The sequence below is a fragment of the Chlorocebus sabaeus genome, chromosome 20, assembly GCF_047675955.1.
Source record: "Chlorocebus sabaeus isolate Y175 chromosome 20, mChlSab1.0.hap1, whole genome shotgun sequence".
Taxonomy (NCBI): Eukaryota; Metazoa; Chordata; class Mammalia; order Primates; family Cercopithecidae; genus Chlorocebus; species Chlorocebus sabaeus.
Window position 1 is genome coordinate 90,600,757 of NC_132923.1, and position 19,212 is coordinate 90,619,968.

Genomic DNA, 19,212 nt, shown 5'->3' on the forward strand with positions numbered 1-19,212 from the left:
GAGCCGAGATGGTGCCACTGCACTCCAGCCTGGGCAACAGAGTGAAGACTCCGCCTCAAAAAAAAAAAAAAAAAAAAAAATGGTTAAAATGATTTTTAAAAAACACACATCTGCCCAACACAGAGCTTGCTCTGAGGCCAAAGCTCTTGTAAGGGAGCTAGGATGTGAAAAGCAAAAATAATTCCACCCTCAGCTCGTCATAACACCACACCCTGTATAGCCCCTGCCACCTCTGCAATGGAAAAATGGCCAACATGGGCTTTGCTGAATTGCTCAGCACATCCAAGGCCTCCCAATGGCTTTGCTACTCCCTTACAAGAGAAGCCTTCCTACAAGAGTGCCTAGTGACCCACATATAACTAGCATTCTCTTCTTTCTCTCCTCAGCTGGAGTTATACTCCCAAAGACTAGGCAGGGCTCCTCTCTGATGTGGCAAACAAGGCTAGATTCTTACCTAGGATGCCGGAATTAACAAAATGTACCAAGCTGAAATACTCAAGCAGATCATTCTGGATGGGAGTTCCGGAGATGAGCACCCGCCGGCTGGTATTCAAGCTATCCAGGGCTTGGTAAGTCTGATTCTCAGAGTTCTTGAGCCTGTGTCCCTACAAAAGAATCCTTATTCAGAGTGCAACGTGGCATTCTCTATACGGTAGCAAAGTCTCGTATAGACAGGAAAAGAGCACTCAAAAACATTCTGGGCCAGGTGCGGAGGCTCACGCCTGTAATCCCAGCACTTTGGGAGGCCGAGGCAGGCAGATCACTTGAGCCCAGGAATTCCAGACCAGCCTGGCCAACATGGTGAAACCCCATCTCTACAAAACATACAAAAATAAGCTGGACATAGCAGCTTACACCCATAGCCCCAGCTACTTGGGAGGCTGAGGTGGGAGGATCGCTTGAGTCCGGGAGGTCGAAGCTTCAGTGAGCCATGAGTGCACTACAACCTGGGTGACATACTGAGGAACTGTCTCAACAAAAAACAAAAACATTACAAGTTCTAGGGCCTTGGGAACTAGGCAGGGGGCAGCATAAGAGAGGGTTTACCCACTTGACTATGGAGAATGTTAGGCTCAAAAGACAGACATCTTGTTTCCAGACCAGTGCTATACCCATAAAGCAGAGATTCCCTCTGTTCCTTTCCATCCCTTTCCCTGCCCCACCTCCAGAGCCTTGGCAGCCTACCTATACTCTTCAGAGATCATGTGGCCATATGACGAACCCACGCTTTCAGGGAGTCCTCCCTCTATATCAGCCTACCCAACTCAGAACCTTCTGAGCCAGACGCCTTCTGTATTAGACTCCAGGCCTTGTCTGGGCCATCAGTGTTAAAGGGACTTGGCCCAGGCTCCATGTCCCACCAGAATCAACACAGCTAGTAGAGCCACAGAGCTTCCCTCTGCTTCCCTTTACATCTCTTCCCCAATCCCTATTCTCCCTGTCCTGTCCTCCCATTCTCTCCACAACTCTACTACTTCTTTTAAGCCTTTTTCAAGAAAATCATAAAGGACCACCTTCCCTCTTTCTCTAAAAGCTACATGGGCGAGATCAGGCCAGTACCTTTTCTATATCCAGTCCCACACTGGGTAAGGCGCACAAAACTCAACCACTCAACCAAGAATCTGCAATCAGTGTTGCTCCCTTGAGTCAGGCTTTGACAACGCAATTAAACACAGACCCTTCACTGACTCTCCCATCTATAGCATCAAGTCCAAGCTCTTTAAGCTCACTAGCTTAGCATTCAAAGCCCTTCTCAATGAGACCCCAGTGAACTTCTATGACACTCTCCAAGCTTGTCACAGTCCAGGAAGCCTGACCTCCTCATCACTCCTAATGCTGGATTTCCTTATGTCTCTTTGCCCATGCCACCTCTCTGCCTAGAGCTCTTTTCCACAGGCAAGTTCCTCAGATGTCACCTCCTATGCAAAGCCTTCCTCAGTGACTCCAGGCTGCTTGTCTCTCTCACCTCTGTGCTCCTGTGGCACTATGTACATAATGGCTGCTACTATTTAGTGAACCCGTTTAATGTGGTAGGCATGGTACTAACTAAACAATTTACCTGTATTCTGTTCTGTAATCCACACGAATGGAAATTGTATTATCCATTTTAGAGATGAAGAAACTAAGATTTAGAGAGGTAAACAGTTATCCAAAATCATGCCAGTAGAAAGTAGCAGAGCTGGTATTTGAACTCAGGACCTGTATGACTCAGAGTCTGGACACTGTACCACTCTGCCCTCATCCATAATATATGTACTAGAGTGCTAATCACTCTCCTGTACTTTATCTTCTCAACTAGGCAGAGACCAGGATTTCTTAAGGCAGAGACTATGTCAGATTCACCTGTATAATTTCAGTGTATAGGACAAAGCTCAATGAATGTTAGTTGAAGGAAAGAATGAAATAATGACCAATGTTGCTATTAAAGATTAAATAAACTAGCGGGGCATGGTGGCTCATGCCTGTAATCCTAGCACTTTGGGAAGCGGAGGCAGGTGGATCACCTGAGGTCAGGAGTTCAAGTTCAGCCTGGCCAACATGGTGAAACCCTGTCTCTACTAAAAATACAAAAATTAGCTGGGGGTGGTGGCATGTGCCTGCCTCCCCAGTTTAAGCAATTCTTGCGCCTCAGCTTCCTGAGTAGCTTGTATTACAGGCATGTGCCACTATGCCGGGCTAACTTTTGTATTTTTAGTAGAAACAGGGTTTCACCATGTTGGCCAGGCTAGTCTTGAAATCCTGACCTCAAGTGATCCGCCCACCTCAGCCTTCTAAAGTCCTGGGATTACAGGTGTGAGCCAGTGTTTGGCCTAGAAATTTAATTAAAAAAAAAAAATTATTAGAGGCTCCAAGTACTAGCCCTAAAAAAACATTTAGACTTCTGAACTGAAGAGGGAAATGAGACTTGAAAGTCAGAGGAAATCACCCAACAGGTCCAGGGGAAATGAGCACCACCCATTAGATCTTCTAAACTGAAGCTCCCTGAGGGACAGCACTGTGAGATCTCCAGGGCCTGACACACAAAAGGCACTTAATAAATGACCCAGCAAATGAAATAGGCTACCACACTATCCTGTCTCTGCAAAAGAGAAAGCCAACCCCAGTTCCCTATTGGATCAGTCACTAAGGATCCACATGAGTCTCGATGAGGAGCACAGGGACAACCCTTCCATACCCAAGGCAAGCTTCTTTCTGCACCAAGCATCCAAGGCAGAGGGCGATAGGAAAAAGAGCCATGACTTGGAATCTCACACCTGCATTCACATTCCAGCTTACTATGTACTCGCTGGGTGAACCTGGGCAAGTCACCACGTACTTCCCTGAGTTTGTCTCCTAATCTTTAAGACTGAGATGATGATGAGGTCAATCCCGCTGCTATTTATACACTTGTACAAAGTGCTCCCATATATCCTTTCTCTTGATCTGGATCATATCCCTTTCAAGTAGCCCCTGTGTCACCCACTCTACAGATGAAGAAACAATCTCAGAACAGTCTCATCTATGGAAAGTCACGCTTGTAAGTGGCAAAGCCAGAGCTGATTCCATGTCTTTTGATTGAGGATCAAAGATTTTGTACATAGAAGTTATTATGAAAAACTGTGTTCCAGAGAAATGCGTTAGCTGGGAGGAAGACGCTGTGGGAGCTGAGAACGTGAAAGCCTGAAATGGCACCTTCCCTATCCAGGGTCTGAACAGGACAAACCCTCTCCCCTCCTGGAGTAAGATGACTATCTTTTCAGGACTTTCGGTTTCTCAGATCCCTGACAGTTGACAAAATAAAAGGTAAACAAGTAGAAAGGTAAACAGCCAAGGGGCTGCAGTGTGATAAGAGGTAGCGTCATCCCTTGTGCCCTGCACAGAGTTAGCTCATAAAACAGGACAGAGTGGGGAAGAAAAAAACACTAAGGAGAAGAAAAAGGCTGGGCACAGTGGCTCAAACCTGTAATCCCAGCACTTTGGAAAGCCGAGGTCACAGATTACTTGGGGCCAGGAGTTCGAGACCAGCCTGGCCAACATGGTGAAACCCCATCTCTACTAAAAATGCAAAAATTAGCCAGAGTGGTGGTGCACGCCTGTAATATCAGCTACTCAGGTGGCTGAGGCAGGATAATCACTTAAACCTGGGAGGTGGAGGTTGTGGTGAGCCAAGATCACATCACTGCATTCCATCTGGGCAACAGAACAAAGATCCTTGTCTCAAAAAAAAAAAAAAAAAGGTAGAAAAAAATTTAGATGCTCCCTAATCCTCAAAGGCTCAACAGCTACAGCCTGCCTTCCTCTCCCACAATGCTTCGGACCTGGCTCCTAGCATAGTCCCCCTCCACAGTGATGAAGCAGATGCCAGTGAACCACAGGGCAGTAACATGCGTACCTCACCTCAACCTGGTAACTTCCCTACTCCTACCAGGAAGTTAGGAGTCTGAAGACCAGCCAGACAATGACTGACCAGAAAATAGCTCACAACTAGAAAGCATGGTACCCAAAAGCAACCTTTTTCCCTCTGTCCCCTCTGAAGTTCCTCAGACGACTGGCCTTATCTACAGTACCCAGAGCTGAGCCTAGCCTGCCAAATGGTTGACAGATAGGGCCAAGTCTTTCAGCCACCTCTCCACTAGAACCTCAGGGGTATACAAAGGAGCTCAACTCTCCCCAGAAGTTGCAAACAATGGCTATAGACTCAGGGTCGCCAAGTCCACTGGGAAGTCCTGAAAAATTCTCTATAGTCGGAAGCTCCCAGCCACCCTCACTGCTTCCTAAGTACTAGCCTCTCTACTGCCATTCACATATACTGGAAAAGGCCAGGAAGTAACTACGGCCATATTCCCCTAATCCCAGAGAGAAGGAACAAGGAGTCAACAACACAAACTACTACTACAAGGTGTATGGACTTTCTTATCTCTGCTTTTGTTCTTGCAAGTACCCCCCGCCTGGAATAACCACCAGAGCTTACATTTGCCAAGGTCTTATGACATACCAGGCACTGCGATAAGAGCTTTTTCTTAATAATATCATTTAATCCTCACAATAATCCCATGAGGCAGATATTATCACCCCATTTTACTGATGTAGAAACAGAGGTTCAACTAGTAAAGTAACTTGTTGAAGGCCACACTGCTGGTAAGTGGCAGAGTCAGGATATGAGTAAAAGTCTCTAATTCTAGAACCTGTTCCCTGTGGAAGGAAAATGACATCTCAGGACCCCAAACTATGCCAAAGGGAAAAGTTAAGCTTGGGAACTAGTCATGCAAAAAACTGTCTTTCCTTTTGTTCCTAAACAGATAGCAGTAGACAGAAGGCCATGCCTCTCCCCAGGTGGCCTCCCTCACCCTGACAATGTAAATAAACAGCTCATCTTTACAGGTAGAAGACAAAGACAAGACTAGAAATCCTCCCTCCCGGACAAATGTGTATTTGACTTCTTCCTCTACTCTTTATTTACTTAACTGTATGTAAAATGCAGATTTATTGAGCTGAATGCATAACTGATGGCTTCTCTTTCCCTCCAGCCTGTCCTTGCCCCTTTATGTGTGTGTTTTTTTTTTTTTTTTTTTGAGAAAGGGTCATGTGTGTCTGTGTATATGTGTGTTTTTTGTTAATTTGTTTTTTTGAGAAGGAGTCTTGCTCTGTCACCCAGGCTAGAGTGCAGTGGCATGATTTAGGCTCACTGCAACCTCCGCCTCCTGGGTTCAAGAGATTCTTCTGCCTCAGCCTCCCAAGTAGGTGGGATTACAGGTGCCTGCCACTATGCCCAGCTAATTTTTGTATTTTTAGTAGAGACGGGGTTTCACCATCTTGGCCAGGCTGGTCTCAAACTCCTGACCTCATGATCCACCCGCCTTGGCCTCCCAAAGTGCTGATAACAGGCATGAGCCACCGCGCCTGGCCATATGTGTGTTTTGAGACAGGGTTTCAAACCCCATCATCCAAGCTGGAGTGCAGTGGCGCAATCTCAGCTCACTTCCCGGGCTCAGCTGATTCTCCCACCTCGGCCTCCCGAGTAGCTGGGACTACAGGTGCACCACCACACTTGACTAATATTTTTATCTTTTTTAGGTAGAGGTGGGGTTTCACCATGTTGCCCAGGCTGGTCCCAAACTTCTGGGCTCAAGTGATCCACTCACCTCAGCCTCCCAAAGTGCTGGGATTACAGGCGTGAATCATCGTGCCCAGCCCCCCTTTAAATATTGAAGTCCTCAAAAACCTCTTTGGAAAAAGCACAGGCTACAGATCCTACTGTAGCTTGTGTCTCTTTTTCCCCAGAGCATCCTCAACCTTGACAAAATAAATCTCTAAGTTAAGACTTTTCTCAGACACTTTCTGGTTTATATCCTCTAAACACTGCCACCCACCCTTCAAGGTCCTTCTTTAGTCCAGGGATACTATCTGGACACAACAAAGCCAATCAGTCCCCAGCATCTCACTCTCCTCGGAGTTCTAAGCATTGTTTAAGCCCTCTTTTGGCAGACAGTATCTTGTATTTTGGTATCACAGGCTCTCCCTATCACTTGTCTCCACGGCAGCATCCTGTCTTCAGCATTCCCCAGTGACTAGCACAGCCCTTGGAAGGCAATACTCAGTGAAGAGATTTTGACAGATTTTCTCCTACCACCCAGACTGCTGAGAGTCAAGTACCTCGTCACATATGACCAGACCAACACTTCCTTTCTGGAGGACTCCAACATGAAGGCGGAAGGTCTCATACGAAATGATGAGGATGGGAGAAGGCACTCTGGCTCCACGCTGGTTCATGAATCCTTCTACAACAGAAAAGGTGTCAAGGGAACAATTCAGAATCTTTAAAAAAAAACAAACCAACTCGACAGTTTTTTAATTTAGCCTGGAAACAACTGACTCCACTTCAACTATTTTCAATGGAAATTCTCTTTTCTGCTACCCCTGCATTGCCCTCCCCCCGGCCATAAGTGAGCATACACATAAGAAAGCAGCAGGCTATGCAGGAGAGTGCAGCCATCTTTGTTAAGGCTCCATACCCAGTTTTTGGTCTATTTCGTCCTTAGATCCTCCATCGATGGCCAGAGGTTGGATCCTCCCTCCAAGCCATTTCCCAACCTCATTATACCAGTTCTTCACCAGGCTGGAAGGCGACACCACCATTGCCTTGTCAATTTCTGGCTTGCACTCTGGACTCTGACGCAAAAGTGTCCACATCAATGTGATGCACTGCAGCGTCTTTCCCAGGCCCATCTCATCAGCCATGATGCAGCCATGGCTGCCAGGGATGCGCCGACTGGTGACACACTCCCACAGGAATTTCACTCCCTAGAGAATAACAGCCTTCAGTCCACTTTGGCACCTACGCTGCTGCTGTCACAGGGATGGTAGTCTCCCAGGCTCAGCCCCTAGCCCATACCTCATTCCCCTCACCCTCATTTACCTCTCTCTGATGAGGCCGCAAAACCTTACTGAGAATAGGGTCAACAACCACATGGACAGGGAGTTTCTCCCTGAGAAAACACAGCAAAGAAAACAGTGTGCTCAGACATGGGCAAGGGAGCACCCTCAGGAAGCTGTGTCCTGCTGATCCAGAGGCAACAGAGGCAGCTGCCTAAGAGAAGACCTTCTTGGCTGATAAGTCATAAAACCATAGCAAATTCCTATTTTAGGAGTTAGAAAGTTAGCTCAGAGAGGAATGGGTTCCCTATGTCATCACCTCAATCACTCCTCCTCCTGAGTGAGCATCCTGGGAAGGCAGGAGGGGATGAGGAATGCCTACTCACTGGACATGACCACAGGCTCTTCCCCAGGCAGTCTCCTTCCCCAATCATCTACTCTCTGAAAACACATGCCAATCCTAAAGAGAAATCACACCAAAATACCCTCTACCCTCCCAAGTATGCATGCATGTACAGAGGACCAGAACTGCTTACAAAATACCAGTGCACATACTTGTCAAGCTTCAGCTGGTCATGGGCGCTCAGCGGGGGAGGCTCATACAGAACCAAGGCATCTTTTTCCAGGGGGTCATGGAGGGCCCGGCGGACCCCAGCCCTTTTCAGGCCCAATGCCCGAGAGCCCAGAGGACCTACAAACCAATAATCATTCCATCACCTGAACCTATGTTTAGGAGCTCCAGCAAGCCCAACTCAAATACTTGTCCTTCACATAACATTTCTTGAGCTCCCATATGACCCTCTCTCTCTGAGAATGCCTCCAAACTCAGTTTGGGCATCTCTACATGACCATTATCCCATTCTGCTATTTTTAGAGATGGAGTCTCACTCTATTGCCCAGGCTAGAGTGCAATGGCACAATCTTGGCTCACTGCCACCTCTGCCTCCTGGGTTCAAGCAATTCTCCTGCCTTAGCCTCCCAAGAAGCTGGGATTATAGGCTCCCGTCACCACATCTGGCTAATTTTTGTATTTTTTTTAGTAGAGACAGGGTTTCACCATGTTGTCCAGGCTGGTCTTGAACTCCTGACCTCAGGTGATCTGCCTGCCTCGGCCTCCCAAAGTGCTGGTAATACAGGCGTGAGCCACCACACCCAGCCCCCAGAATTATTCTGCTTTGAATCAGAGCTTTTCCTGTTTTATTTCTCCCATTCCATTACAAACTTCTGAGGTGCCAGGTTTGGTTCATTTCAACTCAACACAATCCTGGGAAGGCCTGAAATTCTAAATGGGGCTTTCATAGAGCTTTCTGAGAGCTCCTGAGAGCTGGCCACAGCCAAGCATAGTGTCTCAAGCCTGTAGTCCCAACACTTTTTGAGAGGTCGAGGTGGGAGGATCGCTTGAGCCCAGGAGTTTGAGATCAGCCTGGTCAACATAGTGAAATCCTATCTCTATTAAATTTTAAAAAAAGAGGCCGGGTGCGGTGGCTCAAGCCTGTAATCCCAGCACTTTGGGAGGCCGAGACGGGCAGATCACGAGGTCAGGAGATCGAGACCATCCTGGCTAACACGGTGAAACCCCGTCTCTACTAAAAAATACAAAAAACTAGCTGGGCGAGGTGGCAGGCGCCTGTAGTCCCAGCTACTTGGGAGGCTGAGGCAGGAGAATGGCGTGAACCCGGGAGGCGGAGCATGCAGTGAGCTGAGATCCGGCCACTGCACTCCAGCCTGGGCGACAGAGCCACACTCCGTCTCAAAAAAAAAAAAAAAAAAATTTTAAAAAAAGAAAAAAAAAGAGAGAGAGAGAGAGAAAACTGGCCTCCCTACTCCTCCAAGCCCCGGTTTTAGCATCATGCTGTACCCTATATGAGACAGGGAAAAAACCTTACAGAATTTAGGCCTCCCAGACAGTCAGCCTCATAAAAGAGATGCTACTGAATGCACTTGGATTGAATGAAGCCCAGGTCCATCAGCCATCTTGGCCCACCAGGAACTTTCTGAGCACTGGGACACCTCTACCAAGAAGATGAGGGGCAGTTAGTCTTGGCAGCCCTTACTGAGGCTAACACAGTTTTCATGCAGGCCTCAGGAGGGTCACCCCAAACACAGCCACTGCTGGACTGGCACCTTCAATTCCCAGCTAAGCTTGTATTTACAAAAACAGGTTTTTAATTTATTCAGGCACACATACATATGACTGATTTCAAAAATAGAAAAACCTCCATTTTACCTTGATAATTTGGAATGGGGACTTTGAAAGGCTTTGACAAAATGCTTCGAATAAATGCTTCCTAAAAAGAAAGGAGAAACAGGGATTCAGGACTGATTGGAGATGTTACGAGACAATATCATGATATGCTTCACATTAGGTTTGGTACAACAGCGTCCATCTTTGAGGCTTTATGTAAGGTTCTACAAGTATCCAGGGATAGCAGAATGGCCCAGCCTCAGTCAACCATGAGGCTTAGAACCCATGAAACCATTCACTCATTAAAGATGCCAGTGAGCATACCTAGCTCTTCCCTAGGGTATAGCACCTTGGAAAGCAGCTACCACAGACTTAGCCAACCCGAGTAATAACAGAGAATTCCAATGTCTGGGTTTAACCACTGTCATATAGGGCTACACCTTCCCAAGCATACCTCACATACCTCACAATTCTTTTTTTTTTTGGCCACATCAGTTCTGCCTAATATATCTAATACTCACATCAGCCTCCTTGGGAACTAAACAGCTCATCAAAGAGTAGTGATAGTAGGAGAAATGGGAGCCATAGTATTAATAAAATAATATTAACAACACCAGGCCGAGCATGGTGGCTCACACCTGTAATCCTAACACTTTGGGAGGCCAAGGCAGGAGGATCACTTAGGTCTGGGAGTTTGAGACCAGCCTGGGCAATATGGCAAGACCCCTATCTCTATTTTTAAAATATATATTTAAAAATATAAATAAAAATAATGATGGCTACCAATGTATGCTAGACACAGAGCTAAGCCTCTTGCATTCATGTTACCATTTAATCCCAACAGCTGTATGAGGTCCATATATTACTGGTGTTCCCATTTTACAGATGAGCAAACTGAAGCTCAGGGTGATTAAGTCACTTTCTCAAATCACAAAGCCATTATAAACGCAGGACTTTCCCAGTTCTAGGGTCCTTACTTGTACTCAGTAGGCAATGTGGCCTCTCACCCAGTCTGAGTACAGCCATACAGATCAGCCCAGACCCAGCAGCTTCCTGCCATGTAAAGCACAAGAGAAGGAACATGAGAAAGGGACATGAGAGAGAAGCTAAGCCCAACACTAAGAAAAAGCAAGTGGGACAAGGGTGACAGCAGGTAGACATGTGGGTCCTAGAGAGGTAGCACTGGTGACTCCTCCACCTAAGGGCAAGAAGCCTCTCTACAAGCACTTCTGCCTTGAACCAGCATTATTCCATGGGCTATGGGGCTGGGGCAGGAGTAGAGAAGGCAGAAAAATTAACACTGAACTACCTCTGACAGCTCCCATGGAAGTTCTGGTCCACACACACCTGAGCCCTTTGCGGAACTGTGATAGCCTATGAACCTCAACAAAACCAGAGCTGGAACCCAAGAGATCAAAGAGAAATAAAGAGCAGAGACTCTGAAGGTAGTTTTAATGGGAATATATTAGTGGAAAAAGCAGTAATGAAAAAATGTCCCTTCTAGCAAAAAACATAGTCTAGTAGGAAAAAAAAGCAGGCCTGCCCTGGTATTTTTACCTTTGTTTTCCGACTCATTTCTTCACACATCATAAATGTCTAGAAACTCAAATGTACTTTATTTGTTTTTTGGGTTTTTTTTTTTTTTTTTGGAGACGGAGTCTCACTCTGTCGCCCAGCTAGAGTGCAATGGTGCAATCTCAGCTTACTGCAACCTCTGCCTCCCGGGTTCAAGCAATTCTCCTGCCTCAGCCTCCCAAGTAGCTGGGACTACAGGCGCACGCCACCACACCTCACTAATTTTGGTATTTTTAGTAGAGACAAGGTTTCACCATGTTGGCCAGGCTAGTCTTGAACTCCTGACCTCAAGTGATCCGTCCACCTTGGCCCCCCAAAGTACTGGGATTATAGGAATGAGCCATCGCAACTGGCCTTAAATGTACTTTCAATTAAAAAAAAGTAATGAATTTTTTTTTGTGATATTAGAAGACAGAAAACAAGTATGTAGAAATGAACTTCCTTATCACACTAAATAACACGACAATATCACACTATGACAATATCACACTAAGTAACATAACATGAGGGCAAAGTTGGCAAAAAACTCAAATGCTTTTGTTTATTTGCAAACTTCTTTGCATGTGAATAAAATCCTTTATTGACTCTTTTTTTTTTTTTTTTTAGACAGACAGGGTCTCACTTTGTCGCCCAGGCTGGAGTACAGTAGTGGTGATCATACCTCACTGCAGTCTCTAAGTCCTGGCTCAAGGGATCTTCTTACCTCGGCCTCCCAAAGTGCTGGGATTATGGGCATGAGCCATCATGCCCAGCCTTTACTATTTTTAATTAGCATGACTGTAACTATGAACAGCAATGATAATCATTATGAAAGATGCTAACAAAAAGGACCCTTGGCCAGTGCAGTGGCTCATGCTTATAACCCCAGTGCTTTGGGAGGCTGAGGTGGGAGGACCGCTTAAGTCCAGGATTTTGAGACCAGTCTAAGGCAACGTAGTGAGACCCCGCCCGACACACCCCCTAAACAAAATTTAAAAATTACCCAGGCACTGTGGCACATGGTCCCAGCTACTCAGAAGGCCGAGGCGGGAAGATCACTTGAGCCTAGGAGTTCAAGGCTGCAGTGAGCTATGATTACACCATTGCACTCCAGCCTGGGTGACAGCAAGACCTGCCTCAAAGGAAAAAAAAAAAGCTACTCTTTTTTTTTTTTTTGAGACGGAGTCTCGCTCTGTTGCCCAGGCTGGAGTGCAGTGGCCGGATCCCAGCTCACTGCAAGCTCCGCCTCCCGGGTTTAGCCATTCTCCTGCCTCAGCCTCCCAAGTAGCTGGGACTACAGGCGCCCACCACCTCACCCGGCTAGTTTTTTGTATGTTTTTTAGTAGAGACGGGGTTTCACCGTGTTAGCCAGGATGGTCTCGATCTCCTGACCTTGTGATCCGCCCGTCTCAGCCTCCCAAAGTGCTGGGATTACAGACTTGAGCCACTGCGCCCAGCCAAAAAAGCTACTCTTAAGTCAAATAAGAGGAAAAGGAGATGGACCCTAATTTTCTTTTTAATATGGCATCAATTCTAAAACACAAATATTTTCAAAATTATCAGTATAGAAGGCTAGATTTGAGGCTCTGAGTATCCAAGAATGTATGCTCCAAATTTAAAAAGACTTTCAATAGAACACAGGAACCATAGGTTCTGCAGGGAGAACTACAGGCTTGCATAACTGGCAAGGAAGAATGTGGAGACCCCTGGCCAAAAACATCTGAGGGCTCAGTCTGCAAAATGGAATGGCTGGCCAGGCACAGTGCACGCCTGTAATCCCAGCACTTTGGGAGGTCAAGGCAGGCAGGTCACTTGAGGTCAGGAGTTCGAGACCTGCCTTGCCAACATGGTGAAACGCCCTCTCTACTAAAAATACAAAAAACTGAGCTGAGCATGGTGGCAGGCACCTATAATCCCAGCTACTTGGGGGGTTGAGGCACAAGAATCACTTGAACCTGGGAGGCGGAGGTTGCAGTGAGCCAAGATCACACCACTGTACTCCAGCCTGGGCCATAGAGCAAGACCCTGTCTCAAAAAAAATTAAAAAATAAATAAATAATTAAAAAAAAAAAAAAAGAATGGCCAACCTTCAGGGATCTGGTCTGGTGACTCACCAGTCTTTATAGGAGGGGGCAGGGAGGGAGCATGCTCTCATTCTCTGTTCATTTGGTTACTGATAATTCATATCAATCTTTCCTTCTGATAGATGACAGCATCCCTCCTCCCCACCAAGGCTAAAGCTTCCCATTTCTGCAGAGAATCACTCTGTTATGACTGATCACTCTTGCATCTCAGCCTCTCCCTCTCTACTAGCTCTTACCAGTATTTAAAATGGACGTAATTATCTCCTATCTTAAAAACAAATATTCATTTGATTCTTTATCTCCTCCCCTCCACAGGCAAACTTCTACTAAGTTTATATAGCTCCCCTTCTTTCCTCCTACTCTTCCTGTCTTCTGCCCCTTCCACTCTGGCCAAGATCACGAATGGCCTACATGACCCTAATTCCAATGGACATGTATCTTACTTGACGAAGCTGGCCACTCTTTCTCAAATATTTTCTGCCTTTGACTTCCATGACACTACTCTCCACCTTTCTGGGATCTCATCTTTAGTCCCCTAATGAGTTCTTTTTCCTCTGCCTTTTAACCCTCACCCCACTCCCAGAGCTCAGTGCTCCCAACCAGCTGCAGTGACACACATCTGTAATCCCAGCACTCTGGGAGGCCAAGACAGGAGGATTGCTAGAACCCAGGAGTTTGAAACCTGCCTGGGCAACATAGTGCGACCTGGTCTCTACATATCATTTAAAAATTAGCCAGGTGTGGTGGCGCACGTCTGTGGTCCTAGCTACTCCAGAGGCTGAGGTGGCAGCAATACCCAAGCCTGAGATTGAGGCTGCAGTGACCCGTGATCGCACCACTGCATTCCAGCCTGGGCGACACAGCAAGACCCTGTCTCAGGAAAAAAAAAACAAAGTCAGTGCTCCCCAGGGCTCAGGGTTTAGCCCTCAGATCTTCTGACTACACATTCACCAATCCATTTGCCAGGTATAAAATATATCTATGCTAATGAGTCCCAGATATATTTCTAGTTATACTTTACTCCACATCCACATTTGCAAACAACTGCAGACCTAGATCTCCTGTAGAGACTTCAAAATCATCATGTCTAAGGCTAAAGTCCTCATCTCCAAGGCCACACTATGACTCTTGTGAGCCCCAGGCACTTTTGCCTTTGGGGCCCCTTCCTCCATTAAAAAAAATTAAAAAAGGCCAGATGCAGTGGCTCACGCCTGTAATACCAGCATTTTGGGAGGCCAAGGCAGGCAGATCACTCAAGGTCAAGAGTTCAAGACCAGCCTGGTCAACATGGTAAAACCGTGTCTCTACTAAAAATACAAAAATTTGCCAGGCATGGTGGTAGGTGCCTGTAATCCCAGCTACTCAGGAGGCTGAGGCAGGAGAATAGGCTGAACCTGGGAGGCGGAGGTTGCAGTGCACCAAGATCACGCCACCGCACTCCATTCTGAGCGACAGAGCAAGACTCCCTATGAAAAAAAAGAAAAAACAAAAACAAAAAAGACTGCGTTGGTATAAAGATAAATATAATAGTATAATCAGGCTAGATTACTATGTATTATTTTTCTTCTGATTTTAAAAGGAATTAAAGACCACCATTGCTCTCTAAGTGCAGTGTTAGCTCACCAAGCTCCAGCTGAAGGAGAATGGAGGTAAGTAAGGAGGTGAGCCAAGACAGCACCACTGCACTCCAGTCTGGGTGAGAGCACAAGACCCTGTCTCAAAAAAAAAAAGGAATACCTAAGTATATCACCGTGAGTAGAAAAACAAGGGACAGAAATTAGGTATTGCAGTTTTTCCACCATTTTCATTTTTTGTGTGCTTTTTTTTTTTTTTTTTTTTTTCCAGATGGAGTCTTACTCTGTCGCCAGGCTAGAGTGCAGTGGCGTGATCTCAGCTCACTACAAGCTCCACCTCCCGGGTTCATACCATTCCTCAGCCTCCCAAGTAGCTGGGACTACAGGCGCCCACCACCACGCCCAGCTAATTTTTTGTATTTTTTAGTAGAGATGGAGTTTCACTGTGTTAGCCAGGATGGTCTCAATCTCCGATCTCCTGACCTCGTGATCCGCCCACCTCAGCCTTCCAAAGTGCTGGGATTACAGGCGTGAGCCACCTTGCCCAGCCTTTTGTGTGAATTCTTAATATAAACGTAGAGATGTAAAGCATTAATACAAGTCAAAATGTTTCAGTGAACAAGTTTCAGCACTTCAATTCTATAACAATTATAAACAAACCTGTTCATATCTTCTGGACAATGGATTTTTTAAAATACAATTTCTTATTGACAGCAACTAAACAGTGTTAGTAGCATTCTTATCACACAGCAGATTCTACCCATTAACTATACTTTTCTGAATTTTCCTATATGCAAGTATTTTTTTTCCTTTTGAGACAGGGTCTCTCACTCAGGGTGGAGTGCAGTGACAGTATCATGTGTCACTGTACCCTTGACTTCCTCAGCTCAAATGATCCTCCCACCTCAGTCTCCAGAGTAGCTGGGACTATAGTCACATGCAACCACATACAGCCAATTTATTTATTGTTTTTTAGAGATAGGGTCTCACTGTGTTGCTCAAGTTGGTCTCAAACTCCTGGGCTCAAGTGATCCTCTTGCCTCGGCCTCCCAAAGTGCTGGGATTACGGGTATGCGCCACCACGCCCAGCCTGCAAGTACATTTTTAATGTTGTCTATCTTCTGTTCTATTCCTGTAACTTTGCTATTAAAAGACAATAGCTTTTGTATAATACATTCAACTTCATGGGCCCCCGATTACAGTGCCCACCATCTCCCTCCCACCAAATGCCATTCCTCTTCTGCGTTCCCTATCTCAGCAAATGGCACCACCATCCATCTACTTTGCCCAAGCCTAAAATCCCAACTTCATCCTCAATTTTCCCTCTCCCCACATGTAATCAATCCCAAGTTTTTCCACTTGTCATTTTTAAGTATCTCTCAAAATCCACCTACTTCTTCCCATTCCCCATTCCCCTAAAACCCACGTCCAGGGCATAATTCTCTCTTGCTTGGCCACCTGCAATAGCTTTCTCACTAGTTTCCCTACCTCCAGTCTCTCCGCATCCAAAAGATATTCTACACTGCTGTTACCTCCCACCCCCACTTAAAACACTTCTAAAGCTCTTCAGTGACCTTAGTCCAGACTCTCCTAGCATGGCTTCTGAAAAGCCTTCCACTCTTAGCCTCTGCATAGCTCTCCAACTCTCATCTCTCACCACCATCCCCCAACTCCCCACACTCTCGTTTCAGTACCTGCCTCTATTGTTGCCAGGCTTTCCAATAAGCTGTTCCTTCTATTAGAATATTTTCCACTCCTGGCCGGGCACAGTGGCTCACGCCTGTAATCCCAGCACTTTGGGAGGCCGAGACGGGCGGATCACGAGGTCAGGAGATCGAGACCATCCTGGCTAATACGGTGAAACCCTGTCTCTACTGAAAATACAAAACAAATTAGCCTGGCGTGGTGGTGGGCACCTGTAGTCCCAGCTACTCAGGAGGCCGAGGCAGGAGAATGGTGTGAACCAAGGAGGCGGAGCTTGCAGTGAGCCCAGATTGCCCCACTGCACTCCAGCCTGGGCGACTGAGCGAGACTCCGTCTCAAAAAATAAATAAATAAATAAGAATGTTTTCCACTCTCTTCACCTGTCTAACCCCTCATATCTTCCAAGACTTAACAGCACATCTTTCAGAGGCAGGTCTTCCCCAATCTCCAGACCCATAGGTCTCCTGTTATGCACTCACACAACTGCACTTATGCCATGTAGTTACACAGGACAACTTTGAATAAATCCTGAATGAAACAGTCCCAGAAGATTACACACCATTTTAATACCATTTTCTTTCTTTTGAGATGGGGTCTCGCTCTGTCACCCAGGCTGGAGGGCAATGGTACCGATCTCGGCTGACTACAACCTCTGCCTCCTAGGCTTAAGTGATCCTCCCATGTCAGCCTCCCAGGTAGCTGGGACAACAGGCACATGCCACCATGCCCAGCTAGTTTTTTTTTTGTATTTTTGATAGAGATGGGGTTTCATCATGTTGCCTGGGTTGGTCTTAAACTCCTGAGCTCAAGTCATCCGCCTACTTCGGCCTCCTAGAATGCTGGGATTATAGGTGTGAACCAACATGCCTACCCAATACCATTTTTGAAAGTTCATAAAACCAATTAAAAAATGTATTAGTGATTATTTTTTTTGAGATGGAGTCTCTGTTGCTGAGGCTGTATTAGTGATTTTTGTATGTATGCTAAAACAGTCATAAAAGCAAAAGATAATGGATACAATTCAAGATAGTGATTACCTCTGGGGATGGGAAAAGGGATTATGGGTTTGACAATGTTCTAGTCCTGGCTGATGGGTTCACAGGTGTTTGTGTTTTATAACTTATGCGATATATCTATATTTATCAAGTATTACACAAAACTGTTGTTTTTTTTGTTTTGGGGATGGATTTTCACTCTCGTTGCCCAGGCTGGAGCGCAATGGCACGATCTTGGCTCACTGCAAACTCCGCCTCCCGGGTTCAAGTGATTCTCCTGCCTCAGCCTCCCAAGTAGCTGGGATTACAGGCATGTACCACCATGCCTGGCTAATTTTCTCTGTATTTTTAGTAGAGACGGGATTTCAACATGTTTGCCAGGCTGGTCTTGAACTCCTGACCTCAGGTGATCCATCTGCCTTGGCCTCCCAAAGTGCTGGGATTACAGGCATGAGCCACTGCGCCTGGCCCAAAACTGTTTTTATTTAGTTAGGTTTTTTTTTTTTTTTTGAGACCAAGTCTCACTCTTGCCCAGGCTGGAGTGCAGTGGCACGATCTTGACTCACTGCAACCTCTGCCTCCCGGGTTTCAAGTGATTATCATGCCTCAGCCTCCTGAGTAGCTGGGACTACAGGCATATGACACCATGCCCAGTTAATTTTTGTATTTTTAGTAGAGAAGGGGCTTAACCATGTTGGCCAGGCTGGTCTCAAACTCCTAACCTCAGGTGATCCACCCACCTTGGCCTCCTGAAGTGCTGGGATTACAGGCGTGAGCCACCCCATCTGGCCACAAAACTGTGTTTAAATGTTTGCTGAATGCACCAATGACTAATCTCCATTATGTATTCCTAGTTTTCCTTCAAAACATTACTCATAAAGCTTAGTGGAAAAGCTTTGGAGCTAGGCAGATCTGCTCCACCCACTCTGAGCAAATTACTTAACCCTTCTGAGACTCAGTTTTCTCATCTTAAAACGTGAGAATTACATGAGGCAATGCACAGAACCTGCCATGGTGGTGATTAAGTTTGACTTTACTACAGGAAATATATGACTCTGGTACTCCTTAAAGTCATATACAGAGTCAGAGTCTGAGCTGACATGAGGATCCTAGTTCCTTTACCCTCCTTTCCTCAGGAATCTGAACCATCTGATATCTGGTGCCCATGTAGGTACTATAAACCAGGCACAAGTTAGGCACACCTCTCTAAGCAGGCCCCAGCAGCTGTGGGCAGGTCCAAAGCCCCCACAAATGTGTGTCTTCTGGCCACTCTAGAAAGTACTGAGGGAGTCTACAGGGACAGGATTCTACAGGGACAGAAGTCTACCTAGGCTGAGTGACTGGGCACAGACATATACATGCAGGTTGCAGTTCTGGCTTACATGCTGACTGCTGTCCAGACAAGGTGGTTGATTGGTTAGCTGACTCAAAGGTTTCCGAAAAGGAGACAGGAAACACTCCTGGATCTGGGTCTCACTGCTGGATTTCCGTTTCCTAGGAGTCTAGGAGAGAGAATTGGGAAAGGTGAAGTCTAGAAGACCACAGAAATCACCATAATGGCAACTAACACTTGAAGTGCTTATTAAGTGCCAGGCACTGTGCTAAATTCTTCACGCGTGTTACAGTGTATCATCTTCATAGCTACTCTATCATACAGATTTATTATCCTTATTTAAGAGGTGATAAAACTGGAGCTTAATGCGGTTAAATAACCTGCCTAAACTGAGCAGGAGCAATGGAAAAGGTAAATAAAACGGGCCTGT

General features: G+C 46.1%; 1 protein-coding gene across 3 annotated transcripts in view; it reads right to left on the reverse strand.

The window, feature by feature from the left end:
* Positions 1 to 19,212, reverse strand: part of RAD54L (RAD54 like) — a 31,997-nt gene that overhangs the window by 10,576 nt on the left and 2,209 nt on the right. For all 3 annotated transcript variants that reach the window (XM_037999177.2, XM_037999172.2, XM_007978904.3), the window contains exons 3-9: positions 18,832 to 18,951; positions 9,581 to 9,641; positions 7,909 to 8,044; positions 7,397 to 7,466; positions 6,993 to 7,281; positions 6,634 to 6,758; positions 455 to 605 (exon numbers count right to left, since the gene is read on the reverse strand). In XM_037999177.2, the coding sequence (XP_037855105.1) occupies positions 455 to 605; positions 6,634 to 6,758; positions 6,993 to 7,218 (502 nt within the window). In that variant the 5' untranslated portion in view covers positions 7,219 to 7,281; positions 7,397 to 7,466; positions 7,909 to 8,044; positions 9,581 to 9,641; positions 18,832 to 18,951. The remainder of the gene's footprint in view (positions 1 to 454; positions 606 to 6,633; positions 6,759 to 6,992; positions 7,282 to 7,396; positions 7,467 to 7,908; positions 8,045 to 9,580; positions 9,642 to 18,831; positions 18,952 to 19,212) is intronic.